Below are 20,327 nucleotides of genomic sequence, written 5' to 3'. Positions count from 1 at the left end.
AAATCCGAAACACTCCGGGCCAAACGAGCAATCACAGCAGGGTTAGCAGAGAGCGGAATCATATGTTTCACATATTCTCTCCCTTTAATCTTCTAGTTTAATCCAGGGGCCCAGAAACAGACAGTTCTGGCCCAACTGCACATATCAACTTCGTAAGTAATACATAAGAAGCTTCTGGATGCTGATCTGCATTGATAGACTAAGGAAGTCATCCATAAGACTCTCTGAGCTTTTCTCAAGTTGTCAATCTAGGTGATTTGGCTAGCCTTGCATGTACTGATGTATTTATTTTATATGTATGTATTATTTATAAAGCGCAATTCTTCTTCCACATGCCAGCTGTGATGGACCAAGATACTCTCTACAAGATATTTATGGGTTCCTCTACATAACAGGACTAACAAGGAAATTCTGCAGACGTTACAGCTGCTACTGCTTGTCACAGAGCCCTAGGAGGTCGGCTCAACCGCAGTATTTTCTCCATACATTCAAGCGTTATGGCATCTGACTTGCATGTACCCAGGGCAGTAAATTTATTCCAAACACCCCTGTTTAAGAGGCGCTTGAAATACCAAGACAGTTGGAAAACACTAAAAGCCAGAGTCCGGAATGTGCTTTTTCATGGATGAACACATCTGCTGGATGCAGGACTGGAACCACATCGCCACACTGCAAAGCGCAAATCCCCACATAGCATGAGGTACACAGGTATTACACTGCCGTTCTAGCTGAAGAAGACACAGCTGTCTGGTTGCTCATTAGAAAATACTGGCGAGCGAGTGCAGGAGAGGCGGTAACCTTTGGGCATGCTCTGCAGGTGGTGTACATCTTCCTAAAGAGAGCGCCAGGTCTCACTTGTCAAATATTTACATGCATGACAAGAGTGCAAGCCTTTCAGTTAGGTAACTCCTATCCCATGGATTGCCACTTCGGCAATCTTGCACACCACGAAGCAGAATTTCAATCCAATTAATTGTTTTCTTGTCCATTGACATTGTTTTTATTCCGCTCACTAAGAATACCATCCCCTGATAACCTGATGGGACATTTGAGTAGTCTCGAGCAGACATTAGATGGACAGGGGCTTCTGGGCCAATACATTTGCCTTCCTTGCAAGGTGACTTCTACTGAGCAATAGTGAATTGCTTTCTGAAAGGAACAGTCAAAGAAAGGAGTGAGAATAAATGAGGGTAGAAAATCTGCTTTCTGAAGACAAAACAATTTTAAAGAACTAGGCTTATACTTTTGCTACATCCACAAAGAATGAAGTGGAGAGAGGGAGGAAACTCCTTGTGGCTCGGCAGAAAGGAAGAGGGAGACCACTACTCATCAGTGGGGAAGAGTGGAATGGAAGCTTATTTACTTAATAAAGGTGTCTTTATTGTTGGAACAGTTCAGAGTGGCATGAACAGGAGGCTGGCTTTGCAACCATAGCATACAGTTGCATGAATGTTAGAAAAATGAACTTGTTTTCCCCTTTCCCCTTTGATTCCTAACCTCAGTGCCACACAATGCCTGCTCTGATCCAGGGGAATGTGCTATTGTTCCAATGCACCTGGGTGTGAAGGGAGTCACAGGGTCTGGCAAAGGAGTCTTCCTCCCTTCCTTGCTTCATCTTTCACCCTGGAGATAATCCCTCCCTCTGCTTGCCTCTGGCCTCGAGATCCAGTTTTGCATTTCTGGAATGTAGCTGGCTGGTTTTCTCCCCATCTTCCCCCTGACCTCTTAATGCCATTTAATCTTCTTGAAGAAGAAACCTGCCCTACAAAGCAGAGTTTGTTCTGCATGTCTAAGTGCAGATCACGAATGGGAAAAATGAACGCATTCGTTTAGAGCTAATGATCAAAACAGCAAATAAGCTGGCATTTTCCATTTGATGGCCCACGAAAGTTTAACAGCAGTAACAATCAGCTGGGAGGAGAACTTGGAGAATTTTTTTCCCAGTCAGATAAGCTGCTTTAGTGCATTAATATATTTTCCATTTGTTTCATAGTTATTTACATTAGCCCCCAGGATACTAATCCTCTCTAGTTTGCATCAAGAATGGAATATGATTGAATCTCTTAAGTAAAGACATATTTGGAAGAATCTTTTGTATTTTAATAAGCGTTACCTTTTGGTACACAAATGGAATAAAATATTCTGTTTGCTGGCAAATAAAAATAAGCCACGGAAACATAAACACACCCAAGCTGACAAAAGACATTCTAATTGTAACAGAAACAATTAGAGAGCTGAACAGAACTGCCAGTATAACTTGCTTCTAACAAAATCATACCCTTTCCCAAGAAATGATATTTCTGGCAGCTCATCATTTGTTGTTTTAATTGTACTGGAGCAGTTGTGTTACTGACTGCGTAAGAGCTCCAGAGAAAGAACCTTCCAAAGTGTAGATTTGTTTTTAAGGAATGTAGGCTCACCCCCTCTTGTGCTGACACCACCTCCCGACGGCTGACGGGAGGCCTGGGCGCAGGTAACGATCGTGCACGAACAAGGAGGCTCTTGCAGAAGCAGTCAGTGCAACGCTTCAGAGGAGTAGCGTGAAGGCTTGATTGGGGGTGGAGGGGAGGGAAGCAGCGTGGACAGAAGCAGAAGCTTCCTTAGGAGAAAGACGTGTTAAAACCAAGTATATTTTTGGAAAATAAAGTGTTCCCTTTACTCGCCAAGAAGAGGGCTGCAACTCCGCCAAATGTTCGGCACTCTGTTTGACCACGTGATACCCACAGCCTCAGACCGTACACCGGTGCAGTTCTAATAGAGCTGGATGAACACACACCAGGGGACACAACTGCAGTAGCTAAAGGGGCCATTCAGTGGGTCCACTCATCTAAGCAAAGCCTCAAAAACCTAAAAATCATTCAGCATTTCTTTACCTGGCTGTGGTACACAGACACCGGAGGTGTTTATCATAGCCAGAGCTGCTGTACTACTGGCCTAACAGTTAAGCACTGTCTGCTGGAGAGAAAAGGCTTCTAAAATATCAGATTCAGACATTAATCCACCTTTCTCCCTTAGCAAAATCATCGATTTATACATTATAAAGCAGTTTGGTTTTGTTTCTTTTGCTTTAGATAATGAAAAAGAAAAGTATAAGAGAACTGAGAAAGCCTGCTGCTCATTAAAAACTCAGCAAGATATTTTGGAGAGCTGCTTGTGTTACTTGAAACAGCTCTACAATCACCATCATTAAGGAGATGCCTGCATTTCCCAGACTCTCTGCTTTTTGGCTATAACATACATAATATGTATAAATATCACTTACCCAAATACTTGAATGAGATATTTGAGACTTCTGTCTCCAAAAACTTAAAATATCAAAGCCCTCAAAATACCTTATCAGGAAAACACCATATTTGTTCTCTGTTTGTTTGTGGCATAAAGGCAACTTATAAATTGTTATGTTTGTTCAGGGTGTAGAGATATTAAGAACTCAACATACTTCTGATATCAGACAAAATTAAACTGCAGTACAGATCGATCAGTTAATGACAACCACAAAGCAGGAGAGATCTAAGGCTGCTTAACATTATGCTCTGTGCGGCACCCTTCTCACTGTAGCTCGCCCCCAATGACCATTCAGTGATAGAAGCCGAAGTTTCTAGCAGAAAAACTCAGAATCTGAAAAATACTATGAAAAGGTCTGTATTCAGACAGTCATTCTTCCTTATTTTGGACACTAAATGGTAAGACTTATGAACAATCAAGAGAATTAAAATTTTTACAGCCATTAGGTGAAAATGAACATTATTTTTTAAAAAACACAGCAACAATGAAACAACACCCTCCACCCCACCCCCCAAAAAAACCCAACCCATCCAGCATCACAACAGACCTAAATGTTTCAAGCTGTGGGTCCTGTCAAAGTAGCCCCTAATAGCTGCTTATTTGGACAAGGACCACGTTCAAAATAGCCACAGTGACACAGTGCAGTGTTTATTCTCCAAATAGCTAAAAGATGACACGAATAAACACGTGTTCTACCTAAAAAAGTGGGAGCACATGCCTGGAAGCAAAAGCTTCCAACACCCGAGTGGCACATCACCCGGGTCAGCTGTCCCACGCTGCCCTGTTCAATGGCTAGTGGGCTCGCTGTGCTTGCCCGGCCTGGCATCACTGCGAAGGATCCCAAGGACAGCCAGGGCAGCATGTGTTCCCACGTTTTAAGTAAGTTTTGGTCAGGTTTGAAGACTAAAAGCGGGAAGAAAGCAAGCAATAATAAGAGAGTCACCAAGGATATTCTCTGTAGTGTTGTATCTTCTCCTGCATTAACCTTACTCTTCCCCGACACAGGGAGTACTACTCAGTACTACATACTACGCATTTGAATCTTTTCCTTGGCTTGAAAATGGCTCCCTCTTCTCCACGCTCATTAAACCTCAGTTGCCTGTGTTGCCATTGCTACTTGTTGAGTACAGTTGTATTGCCTCAGAGTCCGTGACGGCAATTCCTTGTATTTGGCTGATCTGAGGGTCAATATTAAAGGCACATGCTGAGTAAACCATAAGGCACGCAAAGTCAAACTGGAGGAAAAGCTGTGGTCACGCCCTTCCGCTTTGGTCTCCTCGCGTAGTCTTATTAAGAACACTTTGTTTAAATCTTTATTGCATTGCCCTAGGCTATCTGGCTAAAATCCTTCTTTTCACAATCAGGGAGAGCTTTCCCACAATGTCTTAGTGTTACAGAAACCACTGTTAACGTAACTCCATAATAAACAACCCCCTCAAACAATGCCTGATAACCAGTCGCCAAGACAAGCCACACCACTACGAATCTCATGCAGTTAAATAATTGCTGCTAAATTTTTGGGAACAATCGGCTGAGGTGCTATACATTCCAAGACATTTCGAGATATTGTACTGATATTTTTTGTAGCCTAACAACCGTAGATACACAACTGCATTTGGAAGAACTAGAAACTACCTCACTATAGGGTGAGAGATAATGAGTTAAAATTAAAGGTTGCTGCTGGCTTGCTAGCCCATCCCCCTTTAGCTAATCTGTCATGTAATGAAGAGAAGCACCTAGCATAGGACAGCTAGCTGCCGGCTCACTTACAGCGAGCTGATTAAGAATGTTCAACCAACAGCAGACTGCAGACCTTTCCAATGAAAATAAATAGACTGTATGCAAATGTGTTTGTCACTTTGACAGCATGTCTCAATTAAAGCATCTCGCTGCTGTTGGTAGGCTCTCTCACTGCAGTGGTATGGACGAGGCTTACTGCATTACTGATACACAGGGCTTGACCCTAATCCGCATGCATGCATTTTAAAAAAGTCTGCCTTTGCCATATACACTAGCATAATACTAGCAGACATAGAAAGCAAGTGACAATGAGCAAAAAGCCTCTTTCATCCTCTTCAGTTTATAAGAACTGTGAATGCACAAACAGCCCTTATTTCAGAGTTCTTGTGGCTTTTTAATTGTTCCCACCTACTGTATTCTAGACAGAGTTAAAAGTGACACTAAAATCTCTCCCTTTAATCACTAGTTAGAAGCCATCTCCCATTTAAACGGTAAATGTTGCTGCTTTTTTCTTCCCCAAAGCCTTAATTTATATTTCATAAACCTGAACATCTTTTCCTTTTCAATGAAAGTACGATTCAGTTTTTATTTTGGCATTGGGCTATCAGGGAAAAAAGACCCGGGAAAGGACAAAGGCTGTAAGTGAGAGAGCCCTACAACTGCAAAGTTAGATCAGTTTTTGGAAACCAACATTTGTAATGTAATGACAGTAATAAGCATTTAGCAAGCGAGCCTTCCACCACAGCCAGTGACTCAGTGAAGCTGATGTGTGTTTCTTTTGACACAGAAAGTCATCATTAAAAAATTTGAAAGTGACCGTTGAAAAACCTCATGAATTTAAATTTGCACCTTCCACTCGATTATATATTTCATTAATCTACCAAAATGTTTGAACCATCCATCCTTCATAAAAATCTAAAGGAAAAAACCTGAAAGTAGATTATAGTATTATCTGGATTTCTGACTGCTTTAAATGAAATGCAAATTTTCCTGCTAGAGCTAGATGGCTATATTTCCCCAGTAGCCCCAGTTCCTCCCAACTGTACTGGCACAGAAAGTAAGTGAAAAATAAATCACTACTGCAAATATTTAATTGGAAGAGAATCTGTTTTAAAAAAAAAAAGTCTCTGAGAACTTACATTTAGCACAGTGGTAAAAGTTCTGAAAGAAACAAATCTAATTCTAAAATGACACAGGCAACATTGCTCTGAGCAATGATTACACCTCGTGTAGCCCTATCTAATACCTACAAGGTCAATGCAGCTATACTGAGTAGTTTCTTTTAATAGATACTTATCTAAAAATCTGGTTTGCTTCACATTTTATAATTCCCAATATTTTACAACTGTTTTACAATTACACAAGTTTCCTTAGATGAAATTAGGTATTCGCTCCTGCTTTCTGATCATAATACTGTAAAGAATAGATACAGAGAAAGAAAAGAGAACTGTGTACACAAATAATGTTATTTTTTGAGTCACGCTATGCTCAATAAGAGAACGCTGGCAAACATAGTAAATACTGTATGGTTTTCCGTGAAAATAGCAGCAACTATAACATTTTCTAAATAACTAGCTCTTAAAAAAAACACACAACCAAACTCACTCTTTTGCAGACATATCAAAAGAAACACTGTAAGAGTAACTAACGTGTATAGCTCAGCTGTCAATACTGAAATACAGAGTACACTAATAAGCTATTAATTGATTTTTTCCATCTCAGTTCATCGCATTTAATTTTCAGAGAATGTTAAAATGCTTTAATAGTTGGACGTTCCATATCGACACTAACGATCTGGCTAGGTAACAGAGGACATTTTAAATCATACATCCTCAGTCCTGAGGGCTACAGCACTTTGCATGCTAAAAGAATAACAAAATAGTTTATAAAGTGGCTATAATAATTATGCTTCGCCCCATTCGCTTAGAACTTGTTTTCCTCAAAATCACTGTATGATGAAAAGGAATCAGTAAACCCCAGAAAAATCAGGTTTGAGAATCCCATTTAAACAGATACAACAGAAATAAATCTATAATAATATAATTCAAATAACGAAACAATTGGCATATTTGTTATCGCAACTTTTCTCTGAACTGTTTTTGCCAAGTCACACAATTAAAGAAACCCAACGCTAAGACATACCTGACCAAAATGCACTGTGATTGGCCTTCTGTCTTCTCTTAATTTAGGGTCCTTCTTCTCAGCCAATGGAGAAGGTGCTGTCCTTGGCAGGGATTCCTCCGGTGCTGCAGAACACCCGTTCTCAGCAATGTCCTGTGTGGTAGGAGAAGGTGAATAGCATGGCCAGGAACATTCTTGATTAAGGGTAAGGGGCACAAAGGAGACACTAGAGGATAATGCTGACTAACGATTTTGATGTTAGGGGGAAAAAAACGGAGTACAGAAAAGAAAACTTCATTAGAATAAAACATTTCTTTGCACTTTGTCAATCAGAGCTTGTACACAACCACCCCTCTCCTCCTAATACCAATGTTGCACGCAAACAGACGCATGCAATAAAATGTCTGACTTAAACATGCAAAAGCCAGGAAATACATAGGGAGAAGAAAAACCTAGCTCAACATTTCTACTCTAGGGACAAATTCAACAGAAACCTAGGAACAGGGCTATTCTGCTTTTTGCAAAGCTAAACACAATCCGTAATTCTATTTACGTACTTCACAGAATTACCTGTAGCAGAACAATTACTTGTGGAAGCGGCAAGGACTCACAGCTTGCTTAGCTTTGCATTTATCTTCGAGTCTGTGTGTACCGAACATGCCTTCAGGAGACCGCGTAAAACAAACTGCTGCCTCGGAGGACGCTTCTTTGTTTTGCTTTGCTTTTGACATTAGTCCTCATCTTCAGAAGCAAAGTGACCCATCAACCTAGAACACTTGCCCAGTGTATGTATGGTATATGTAACGCAGGTTTTGAAAAAGACAAAGGCATGCGGACATAAGGAATCAGACACGGAGAAAAGAGTTTGAAAGTCAGTTGAGAAATAGTCTGTAACGCAGTGGGCCCCAAACCTTACATCTCTTTGCAACAATGTCAAGGAAATAATGCTTGGTAAATATAGAGAGAAACCTGCACACACTGTAGCTCTGCAAGACTGACCTAAGGTTGGCTGCTGACATAGACATTGCTTTGATTCGCTGACCTTTGACATGCCCCCTCAAGTTTCCGTCTTGCTAAGGTACAATAATGAGACGTGTAAGCTGATGGCCAATTAGAAATGGTTCTTTTGGACACAGACTGACCTAATGTGTTTAGGTCAAATGAAACAAAAAGCTGGATGGACTTTCTAAGGGGCTTTGTCTGCTCCACAGAGAAGCTGAGAGACCTTTTTAGATCCAGCTGGTAGAGCAGTGGTTCACCAATCTGGGCATGAGGATCGTGGGGAAATTAACAACTTGTTAAGGTCAAACTAGAGAGAAAAACTTTTCCTCCCCCTGCCCTCCAGCTGCACAATGCTACCTTGTCTTTAAAAAAAAAAAATCCAACGAACTACACTGAATTAGTAACAAAGAGTCCCAAAACAACTCAATGACAAGAAATGTAAGCTTCTGCCAAACTCATACTTCAGCTCCAAAACAGCAGCAAGCTACCAAGGGATCTGGTCAGTTTTGGAATTGCATCACATATGGCAGCAATGGACACTGTTCTCAAATGTAATAACAGTAAATATAAACTTTATTTGCACATTTCTATACAAGTACAGCCATATTAAATGTGTACCAAGCTTCAGACCCGTTACGTTTATGCCATAAAGGTGCCTGGCACTTCAGAGCTTCCAGAGTTCCACCTGGAGCTGTGGCTCCAGCCAAGGCAACAGGCAGCTGGCAACCAACGGAAAGCAAAGCGTCTTCCAATCCACGCAAAAATTCCCGAAAAATGTAAAACGGATGCAAAAGTTTGGACATCAGGGGAACGGGAGAAGATGAAAAGATACAGACAGATCAAGCCATTAAGCAAAACCCCCTAAGATGTGTAACGATCACTGCAAATCCTCACAGCTTTTATTGCTATAGATTCGCTGTACTTCTCTGATAATATAATTGCATACAAACGATAACGTGTTCCTAAAGCCAATTTCCACTGTTTGGTATACAGACTTCCAAAGCAACTGCAGCAGATTTCAGTCAAAATCATATTTTTAAAAATTTACATAAAATACGAGAATTAAATTATTTGATACCTCTCTATTTTTTCAAAATCCGCGAAAGGCAGACAAATCAACAACACAGCTTCAGTCATCAGAGCAAAATTTGCTTCACAACAGTTCGTCTACCTTCAGTGACACCACATCTGAGCTAAATAAACAGAGAACACCCCAAATAAGGGCTCCAATAGCTTTAAAATTATTAAGCGCCAAAGTGTTTGGCAATTCTATAATTGGAAGGTAGACAACAGTCCTCCAAAGCAGTCCGTGACATACCTTCAGCCCACTAACAGACTTTGACTAGTTACTCTGCAGTCAGCGGGGAGTACAAGACAGACAGAGAAAACCACAAACAGGAAAACAGGACTCTCTGATTCTGAACTTCAGCTTCAGAGAGGTACCAGGGCTCACAAAGTGTCTACTGATAAAAGCAGTTTTTGAGCCTGAGAACTACGAAAGACCAAAGAACCGCAGTGGATCACAGCGCAGGCCCGCTCCCGGTACTAAAAGGAAAGCGATGCAGAGCTGTGCGCCCCAGCTGGGCAGAGGATCCACCAGCCAGAAAGCTGTCTCCTATTTCTGCCCTGCTTTTGAGCCCAGCACTAGTGCTTCCACCTGAAGCTGTGCTGAGCACGTGTTCAGCCCGGGACTGCTCGCGAGCAGGTCTCTGTTCTGCAGCGCATCCTACCGCGCAGATGGGTCCTCAGGCTGACAGCTCTGACATGTCCCCAAAAAAGGGGATTTGATATAAGCCAGCAAGACATTCCTGAAGTAGCTCGAGTCATATAGATTATTCAGGATAACAACAACAAAAAGGAGGCCTATCCCTCCAAAAAATGGAAGAAAAAGAAGGTGGTAAGTTCCTCGTTACTGGAATAAATTCTCCAGAAATGCAAAAACCTAGCAATGTTTCAGTGACTTTTTAATTTAAAAAAAGAGTGTAATTTAAGGATATTATTAAAAACAGAAACACCCTTTGCTTGAGGAAAAAAAAGATACTTCATAGAGTACTGGAAAAGAGAATGGCAATGATCTATCACACTCCATCTCCATATATAACCAGTGCTTCCCCTAACAGCGCTCTGTTCAGGTGAAATCTTTACTACCTATTTATTTTAAAGGAGGAACTTCAGAGAATAAGTAAGATACATATTTACAGATATATAAAGTTTACCCTGTAAACTGAATCAGGTTTTCTCCTGTTTAAATATGGATTAGCGATTTGTGTAGCGACCTGTTGTAACAGACTACAAATACTGTCTGCTAGAAGAGCAAAAAACACATTCCAGAATATCTAGAAGGATTCTTCAGGTTATTTTATAAACCTCTAAATGAGTTGTTTCTGGCTGTACTGATAATAAAGCACTGACAACAGCCCATTGATAACAGACATTAACTAGAGCCACACAGGGCTCTAGTAAGTAAAATAATGTTGAATACATTAACGCCAAGTGCCCAACCATTTATATAAATTGTCTTAGCCAGAAGCTTTCAGTAAGTTACATTCTCCTTACTGAAAGTTGAGGACGGTACCATTCATATTCCTCCTTCTTCCTAATTCTATGTAGTTAAGCTTCAAACGAGCCAAAAACGGAGTGACTTGACCACCATGGTCTATTTGTGAAATGGAAAAAGCAGCCTTTACCCAAAAAAAAAAAAAAAAGAAAAAGAAAAAAAAGAAAAAAAAAAAAAGAAAAAGAAAAAAAAAGAAAAAAAAAGAAAAAAAAGACAAGGAGAAAAGGAAAAAGTACTGTATCAGATATAAAATAAAGCTACCATGCTGTATCTATTAACAATTATTTGCTATCACTCATAAGAATCCTCTGAAAACTATTTCTGTTGCTTTGAAATCCTGTACCACAAATGAACAAGGGATGGAAATAGAGCCCCATTCAATCTCTGCTATCATATTAAAGAAGGACCTTACACACACCACAGTGACCTCTCAACAGGTCAATCCTGCATTTCCCATTTGCAATTCAAACCTAAGACTGGAGCAGACCAAGGGCAAAATGGGCTCTTGATTATATTTAAGAGGTCACCATTGCTATGCAGAGTTGTAGGAAGCAGACCTCTAGCTTTATTGCATTTTTAAATTCTATCTTGTACAGAAGCTGCTCATATTTGGCAGCGAAAACTGGAAAAGGGATGTTTGTATTTGACTTTCCCTTACCAGTGGCCTGCATACTTTTTGTATTAATAATGGAAAATAATGTCAAAACGCAGTGGATAGTAAGTTCAGTTTAAAAATAACCTTAGGTTATCCTTAGAAGATGAAAGACTAGCATCCCAATTTTGGCAAAAGTTAAGTATTTAATGATGCCAGAATTTCGAACAGTTAACGTTGCACATACTAGTAAGTAAATACATGAAAAATACAATGTTCTCACATCAAAACTGGTGAGGTTGCACTAATAGACTTGTCAACAGAGCAGCACAGACATTTAGATTAAAAATAATATGAGGGTGGCCAAAATATTTTTGCTATTTTTATCATTTTAACAGAGCAATACCTCTTTTTAGAGTTATTTTCCTCTCTTACATTCAAAATGGAGAAGAGGATGGGATAGAAAAGAACAGCCTTAATGAAGAAAGGAGAGGTAGAGCAGTGTGTGTCAACTACTCATAGAAATCTTTTAAGCGCTTGTGAAAACGTGTGTTGAACAATCACATTTAACCATCTTACAGAAATGCCACAAAATAAGGAAGGTGAATCAAAATTGAGCATTTTATCTGTGACTGTTATGTGTGTTTTTTAAAAAGAGCGCTTGCTGCTTGAAGGACTAGGAAGGCAACAATAATAATAAAACAAAGCAATGAATGCACGAGATGTTTCTCAGCCTTTTATACAAATGTCGCAGAATAGTATACAATTATATTAGCATTTAAAATAAAGGAAAACAATCTGGTCATTTTACACAGCTCCAACTGCTTTAGAAATACACACGAGAAGGCCAAACATTTTATTATTCATGAGGGTTATGACCAGAAGTGAAACACACGAAATGACATAAAAAATTCCATGTACTAGAAAATGGCTTCATGTTTCTAACATTTTCATGTTAAACCTAAAGTAGTCACATATAAAGTAATAAGTGTAATAAAATAAAACAGCATTAAAAGCATCTGAAGCAACTTTATCCTCCTCACAGATCTCTAGCAATCTGCTAGAGTGTTTAGAGAGCGAACAGCGTTTGGGCTGTACACACAGCTGATTTCTTCAGCTCATAACCCGGCTGCAGAATAACCTCTCTGCATTAACGTTTTGTGACATGTTCAGGTAGGTTTCTGTTTGTGCGTTCGGAATACAACCGCAGCGCTACCGTTACATGGTGGTTTAGAAATTTAGAGAAGAAATTTACTGAGATAGCACACATTTAAAAAGCCCCAAACTATTATGCAACAGATGGAATGGAAATGTCTGGTCAGAACTTCAGTTCTATCAGCAGGTTGGCTACTTTGTTTTCCCAAAAGACTCTAATAGCTCTGCTTCACAGGATAAATACAGTCTGAAATAAGCCTAAGGCAGAGTTAACCATTAATTCATAAGGTACGTATCAATACGACCATGCTTCTGGCTTAAAAGGAGCGATCAGTATTGGATAACGCTTTCCTCAAGCACAGTTCCGCATTCTTGGAATTGTGCTGTTTACAAACAAAGACAGATTTGGAAAACAAGAAACAGTTTGAGTAATACTGTCTGCAATAATTCAAATTTGAAATTAACACCAACCCTAATTTAATTCCTTTATGCCTCAACTTTGCAGTAGACACGCATGAAACATAAATCCTTTTCCCAATGACCAACACTAGACTGTTTTCCCTGAGAGGTTACTGTAGAAATAACAACGATCTGCCATTTGCAAGGAGTTCCCTGCCCTTACTGTAGGAAAGGTCTCCCTGCTCACATAAAGTCCCCTTCCACAATGCCCCAGCACAAAAGACAGGAGAAGGACCACTCCAAATAGAACACTAAATTTTCTGGCTTTTGTGGGTTTAAGTCAGAGCCTTAATGTATTTGAAGACAGGGTTTTTTTTTTTTTGTCTGTGAATATTTATAACAGTGTGAAAAATCCAGGACAGCTGGTAATGCATTTTGAAGTGTGCTAACAACACTGTATCAAACAGCTTCCTATTGATCACATAATGCTTTTTGTGGCTAAGTATTTCATACATGGTGCTTATACATTTTGAATAAGAACTTCAAGTACCTTTTGCTTCAAGCGGTTTTTCACTTCTTTTATTCCCATTTTTGCATGATCTTTTGCCTGCATGAAAAATTAATTTAAGTTAAAATCCCCTTCTATTTCCAGCAGCGACTACACTTGATTTCAATGCATCAAGATTCACTTTCTCTAGGTACCAAAACCAGCAAGAAAAAAATTCTAACAGGATACTGAAAACATTAAAACAAACAGAAAGCTATTAAACCCCCAAACAAACAAAACCCACCGTCTCCCTCACACAAACACACACACTGCAAAAATTTTGTTTTCTCTGTTTTGATGCCACGGACATCTTTCATCTTTTTGCATCCACACCCTTGATCTCTACAAAAACAGTAAGCCTGCAGACTTCCTCCTCGCAGTACTCTGGATGCCAGCTCCATTTAGCGGAGCTAATCGCATCCTACTCATCTCGCTCAGGCTGGGGGAAGGCAGGAGAAAATAAAAGTTGGAACAGTTATCTCACTGCTTTTTATAGCATTATTTCCTAAAACTGAACTTCTAAGAAATCCTCACTTGCCTCTATGTTGTTTTATCTTGCACAGCGAAGCCGGCAGCCATACAGGATAGCACAGTACCATGCTAGCCGTTTGTTACAGAACTGAAAACATTTTCATTTAAAGAATAACTCAGTAACTTCGGCTCTAAATAAGTAGGTATAAGAAATCTCTCGGGAAAATTAATTGACATTTAGAAAAGATGGAAACAATCTGGAAAATGAGAGGATTCCCTTATTTCGATGAAGCCGCAAGCAGCGAAACCTGAGGTAACAATGATTTCCAACAGAGTAATGATGAGATGGTAGAGCTGCCTAGCAGAGCATACAGGCACTATTTCCCAGAAATAGTTCTATGTAATAAATAGAATTTATCATCTACCCTTTCAAAAGAAATCACAAGTTCCCCTTCTCCTTTACATTTCAATTGTTTAAATTTCAAAATGACTTTTCCATTTAAATTTGAAATTTAGATGAATGCATATTTTAAGTAATTTTGTGAGTCCAAGGAAAATTAATTTAAGCCTTGAGTTTCATTTGAAAGGTTAAAACAGAATCTTAATTGGACTCTTATCTCAGTAGTAAGCCAGTACTTGATACTTACAAACTTATAGACAGTCTTCATGGCAGGGTTAGCCTTGGTCTTTACCGTATTTAAAATGGCTCCACTTCCTTTCTGTAATTATAGTAACAATAGAATACATTTTATCAAAGCTCTTTAAAAGCAAACAGCAATCTAAAATCCACCATTCTTAACTTAAAATAGCAAAGCATTAACTATGCTTATTAGCAGAGATGAGTATTAAAAGGGTAAATTTCAAGAAAAAGAATACAAGTGAAAACATACCAAATGTTTCTCTCAGGTTTTCCAGCGGAATCTGAATTCGTTTAACACAGCAGTTTTCAAATGCAAAATGTCAGTGTCTCCTAATACCAAGAGCCCTTGTCTTATAGGTCGTCTCACAAAACAGTGTTCTGTGACTGTTCCGCTCACCCTCAAGGGTGTCCTGTGCATTGCACCAAAATCCTAAACAAGTTTAGGAGAGAAGTGCCCTACCCAATACTCAATGGCTGGGGCAGGAAATTCAGTTTCCGGAAAGCCTGTACGTTCAATCTGAAGTAAGATCTTTTTTTATTTTCTTTTTTGTGATTCCACAATACTGTTTATCAAAATCATGCTGCCTTTTTAAGATCTAAGTAGTTGATCAAGAGATAAATTGAGGGAAAATGAAATCTCGCTACAGTCATAAACATTAATTCTAGAAAAGCTCAATTGCACGTGGTGAACATAATAAAAGTCATAAAAGAGTAACACGTCAGACGGAATAACCTGTTAGTCTGGTTGGTGTTTTACACATCTTCCACACACTGTTACTATTGCTGTACAGTGCCTTATTTGATAAATACAGAAGATGGGTAAAATCCAAGGAATGAAATCCTGTACAATTTTATATTTTCTTATTTCAGTGCAAAATTATATTTCCAGAGATCAGATGCTATCAGATGCAAACAGTTTTAGGATGTACTGCTTCTGTTACTACATGACAATTAATCTTCAACAAAAATTATAAAATGTTGAGTTTAATTACTCAAGCAGAGGGTTGGACAAGACGATCTCCAGAGGTCCCTTCCAACCCCCGCTATTCTGTGATTCTGTGATATTTTTACATTTAATGTCAGCCATTCCCTTTTCTTATAATTTTAAAATTACTTGTCATCCTATGTATTTGTTTCCCTTTCTATTAAAAGGAAAGAGAAACCACATTATTTTCCCAAATGACAATAACTTATTTCCAACTGCCTCCAAGACATTAAATGTGGGATTCAAAAACTTGAGAATTCCTATGGTGACTTTTTTTTTAGTGTATTTTTTTCTTCTGTGCTTTACTTCATCTGAAGAGCCTGTTAGTTTCTTGCAGCCGCGCTCAGGTTGGTCACAGCTGAACAGTGCAGCAAACAGGTTAGTCCTGCTCATGAGGACAGGGTTAACAGCCATACAGAACTGCGCAGTGGTCCAGTAAGCATTAGAATGTCTCTTGGACTAATATTGTGTCCTTACCCTTACTGTAGAGAGCCACTGGTGGTACAATTTGTCGCTACCTAGAGAGAATCACAAAAACAAACAAAATGTAACTCTACCAAATAGAAAACAAGCTAGAAATGTGAAGTGTTAGTGGTCCTAGGAGCATGAACAGTAGGGAAACCAGACGGGACAACCATCCTTTCCTTTTAATGGAAACACAACAGCAAAAAATTGACAGGATATCTACTATTTTTCTTTGACTTGCTAAGAGGTGTTTCTATGTTACCTTGGGCTGTCTTTCAGACATTTGAGAACAGTGAGATTTTTTATTTATTTATTTATTTATTTATTTTAAGATCACTAAAAGAAATTTGAGGTGGTTCTGGCTAGTGCCAAGGTTTTTCAGAATCTGCCATTTCAGGAACTCTTTTAGTTGTACTTTAGCCAAGTAGTCAAGCTGAGGTTTTGTAAGACTGAACAGACTTTGTTTGGACTACAAGACATTACTCAAAGTTCTTGACAGAAGAAAGAACAAAAATTTAAGACACTTCAGCCTCCAGGGATCACTACAGCCCCAGTTATTTAGGTGAGGATCCACAGCGACCCACTACATTGTCATGGCCTACAAACAGTAAGCCAAGAACACCCTCTGAAATTACTTTAAAATACTGTATTTCTTACCTGCATATTCTCCCATATTTATCTCTTCTTCAAAAACATCACTGAAGCCCTCTCCAGAGTTAAGGAGATCCAGACGGCCATCAATGAACTACATCAACGTTAAAAGAGAGCATAAACAAATCAACCACCCCATCCTTTACCTTTTCAGAAGGACTTTATTCTGCATTTGCTAGGCTAAACCCCAATGCTCTTATTGGGAAGGGGCTCTAAATAGAATGAAAATACAACCGCAACAGGCAAAATGTTTACCAATGCGAGAAGGTATGCTGTTTCACTGAAAAGACAGCATCCATGTGTTTGTCTCTATATGCACAGGTTTTCAGCTTCCCTGAAGCAGTAATATCATGTTTAACAGCAATATGCTTTCTGTACAAAGTTTACAGCAGATATATTGCGTGTAGGTATGCTCAGGTCAAAACTGAGCAGAGACACCTTTAGGGAAAAAACCATACACCTCTTACAATAAAGAACGCCTTATCACCTGACTCTGAGAAAAGCCAGCAAGCAGGAATTAAGGTGCTGCCAACTACATGAATTTTCCTCATTATGTGGCTGACAGACCAAGGAATATAGGAACAGCCTTCGAAAAAACCAGTTGCATTGTTACAGAATCTGCTTCTACATTAGAGCAATTAAGTCAGTACCTGCTTAAAGAGCTGGAGCTGAATGGCATTCTGAAGAAACTGCCTCATGACAGCAGAACGATGGGACACGAACGTTTCTTCACAGAAAGTGATGGGTTCACCCTGCAGAGTTCAGAGCATTAAACGCTGAAAAAGCTTGGTCTGAATCCATTTGAACCCACTGTGTCCATTTTACCTACTTCCCTTCCAAAACAAATACATAAATAAAGTGGGCCTTTATAACATTGAGTAAACTGTAGGTCATCTCTGGGATTCTATCACGACTGTGAAACAGGTTGGAAACTGGCAAATTACATATAATCAAAATAAAACACATATGCTTTATGCACACTTTGGTAATGCCGGTGGAGGAGCTTTCATCATCCAAAAAAGGTAATTTTACTTAACATCCCCAAAATATGACACACCGTCACCTGGATTTTGTATATTCTGCTTATCCGCCTCAGTAGACGCAGGCAGTTTACCTGCCCAGACAAGTCAGGATGTCTACGCTGTTGTCTCCACAGTTCAGACAGATTAGACTTTCAGCTACCAAATGAGTGAAATTTCCCTTTTTCACAACCTTGATGGTGAAAGACAGAAATTGTTTTGCAGCTCTGCTTTTATTTTAATGAGTTAATACTGAAGTCTGCTCTGCATCTGCCATAAGGGTACAAATTTCCTCCACGCTTAATACTCAAAGTTGCAAGCAAATATATTTATGGAATTTAAAAAAAGGAAGTAAAGAATTATAAAATTATCCTGATGTATAGTTAATATGGAGGCTTTTTCATACTCAAAATATATTTGGACTCTTCATCTGCTGAGTGTTTAAAATCAACATTAGATAGCAAAAAACCTTAAAGGATTTCCTTTAAAAAGGTGGTATCATTCCATTTCATAGAGCTTTTTATATTATCAATCTCATTTACCATTGGTTGTGTAAAGTCAGGATACCAGGGCCACTAAAATGACTGTGCTCAAAAAACCCTGTACCACAGCACCGCTTTGACCATATTGGGTTTTCCTCACCAATGTATGTGGGAAGCCACTACGTGGCCCCAGGACCTAACCGCCCAACATCTAATCCACCCTAAAAGGATACTACATCTTCAAGGCTATGTTGGGCAAACTGCGATGACGCTCACATTTCTTAAAATCCATAGGTATTCACCTTTTTCCCTGGGTTCACAATCAGTCCAACTTAGTCATGGGTACGTTTGCTGCTGAGGTCCAGTACTACCCCCGAGCTCAGCAACCGGACGGCTGGCACTCACTGCCGATTGCCCGTCCTCTGACATAACTCAACAAGAGCAAGTGCAAGGCCCTGCCCCCGGGGAGGAACAGCCCCACACACCAGCACAGGCTGGGGGCTAAACTACTGGAAAGTGGCTCCGCTGAGAAGGACCTGGGAGTGCTGGTGGACAACAAGCTGACCATGAGCCAGCACCATGCCTTTGAGGCCAAGGTGGCCAACGGTGTCTTGGGATGCATTCAAAGGAGCGTGGCCAGCAGGGTGAGGGAGGTTATCCTCCCCCTCTACTCAGCCCTAGTGAGACCACATTTGGAGTGCTGTGTCCAGTTCTGGGCCCCCCCAGTTTAAGAAGGACAGGGAACTGCTCAAGCAAGGCCAGCGCAGAGCTGCCAAGGTGATCAGGGGGCTGGAGCATCTCCCTTATGAGGAAAGGCTGAGAGACCTGGGCTTGTTCAGCCTGGAGAAGAGAAGACCGAGTGGGGATTTCATAAATACCTATAAATATCTAAAGGGTGGGTGTCAGGATGATGGGACTGGACTCTTTTCAGTGGTGCCCAATGACAGGCCAAGGGGCAACGGGCACAAGCTGGAACACGGGAAGTTCCACCTCAACATGAGAAAAAAACCCTTCCCTGTGCGGGTGCCAGAGCAGAGGCACAGGCTGCCCAGAGAGGCTGTGGGGTCCCTTCCCTGGAGACATTCACCCCCCGCCTGGACGCGGCCCTGTGCCCCTGCTCTGGGGGTGCCTGCTCCAGCAGGGGTGGGACGGGATGAGCTCCAGAGGGCCCTTCCAACCCCCACCGTTCTGGGGTTCTGTGATTCTGTGATAACTGACCTCGCCACTGCAACCAAATGGTGTAAACAGTCGAATTGGGGTTTAGTGCAATTTATGAGGAAAGGGAAAGGAGTTATTTGGGCTTCAAATAATCAGACCACAGTAATAAAATTCTTCCTGGCCCCCAATGAACTGGACAACCAGCATCACCAAGATGATGCACCACGTACCTCACCTCTAACCCAGCAGTCATCACAGGCCAGAGGTCACAGATTGTTCATATAATGAGGAAAAGGATCAATTGCAGGTGACTAAGCACAGGACAGGTCTCGTTCAAAGAGGGAAAAAGTCACTCTTATGGTAGCTTTTTTCACCTTTTCCTTGGGCCAATGAATTTCCATGGTTTTGGAAAAGAAAGCAGGTTTCTTATGTGACAACTACAGTTTCAGGGTAATTAATTTTAAAAACAATAACCTGTCTTTGACTTACTCTAGCAGGTATTTACAGGGAAACCAAAATCTCTACAACCTTTCTGGGCAAGAAGCACGAGTGTCAAATACCACTTTTTACTTTCTGTGTGGCTTTGCTCTCATCAGGATAAAGAATCATAAGACACTTCGTTTCAAAGTCAACAAAGGAAAAATGTTTGGAAGAACAAGTCTGGCTGGTATGTGCGTGGTATGCAAGACACTAGTGATAGCCTCCATGACACAATGACTACTGCCATGACAGAGGTTCTGTCTCAAAAATCACGGTATGTACTGTTCAAAAGGTTTTAATGCATTGAAGTGATTAGCAGCTGATCACACACTCACGTTTGTAGATGGCAGAGAGGGGCAGAACTACTGCATGACATGGACGTGTCAAAACAAGACTTGGAGCAAGAGGTAACTTGGCAAAAAAAAATGCCATTAGTTGATTTTGAGGTGGGACTGACAATTTGGACTAACATAAGCTCCCCATGCAAGAACTTAATATATGACATTCAGTTATTGCCATCCCACTCGAGATTTGTTTATACCCTCTCTCAGGTACCAGGAAGTAGAAGTCAGGATACT

At 40.2% G+C, this 20,327-nt stretch overlaps 1 protein-coding gene across 5 annotated transcripts in view; it reads right to left on the bottom strand.

The window, feature by feature from the left end:
- Window positions 1-20,327, bottom strand: part of DENND1A (DENN domain containing 1A) — a 215,555-nt gene that overhangs the window by 32,315 nt on the left and 162,913 nt on the right. For all 5 annotated transcript variants that reach the window (XM_064468569.1, XM_064468570.1, XM_064468566.1 and 2 more), the window contains exons 14-19: window positions 17,261-17,362; window positions 16,617-16,704; window positions 15,972-16,012; window positions 14,517-14,588; window positions 13,402-13,458; window positions 7,168-7,299 (exon numbers count right to left, since the gene is read on the bottom strand). In XM_064468569.1, the coding sequence (XP_064324639.1) occupies window positions 7,168-7,299; window positions 13,402-13,458; window positions 14,517-14,588; window positions 15,972-16,012; window positions 16,617-16,704; window positions 17,261-17,362 (492 nt within the window). The remainder of the gene's footprint in view (window positions 1-7,167; window positions 7,300-13,401; window positions 13,459-14,516; window positions 14,589-15,971; window positions 16,013-16,616; window positions 16,705-17,260; window positions 17,363-20,327) is intronic.

Source organism: Phalacrocorax carbo, chromosome 18, assembly GCF_963921805.1.
Source record: "Phalacrocorax carbo chromosome 18, bPhaCar2.1, whole genome shotgun sequence".
NCBI classification, from domain to species: Eukaryota; Metazoa; Chordata; class Aves; order Suliformes; family Phalacrocoracidae; genus Phalacrocorax; species Phalacrocorax carbo.
This window is presented reverse-complemented; position numbering and strand designations above follow the sequence as displayed.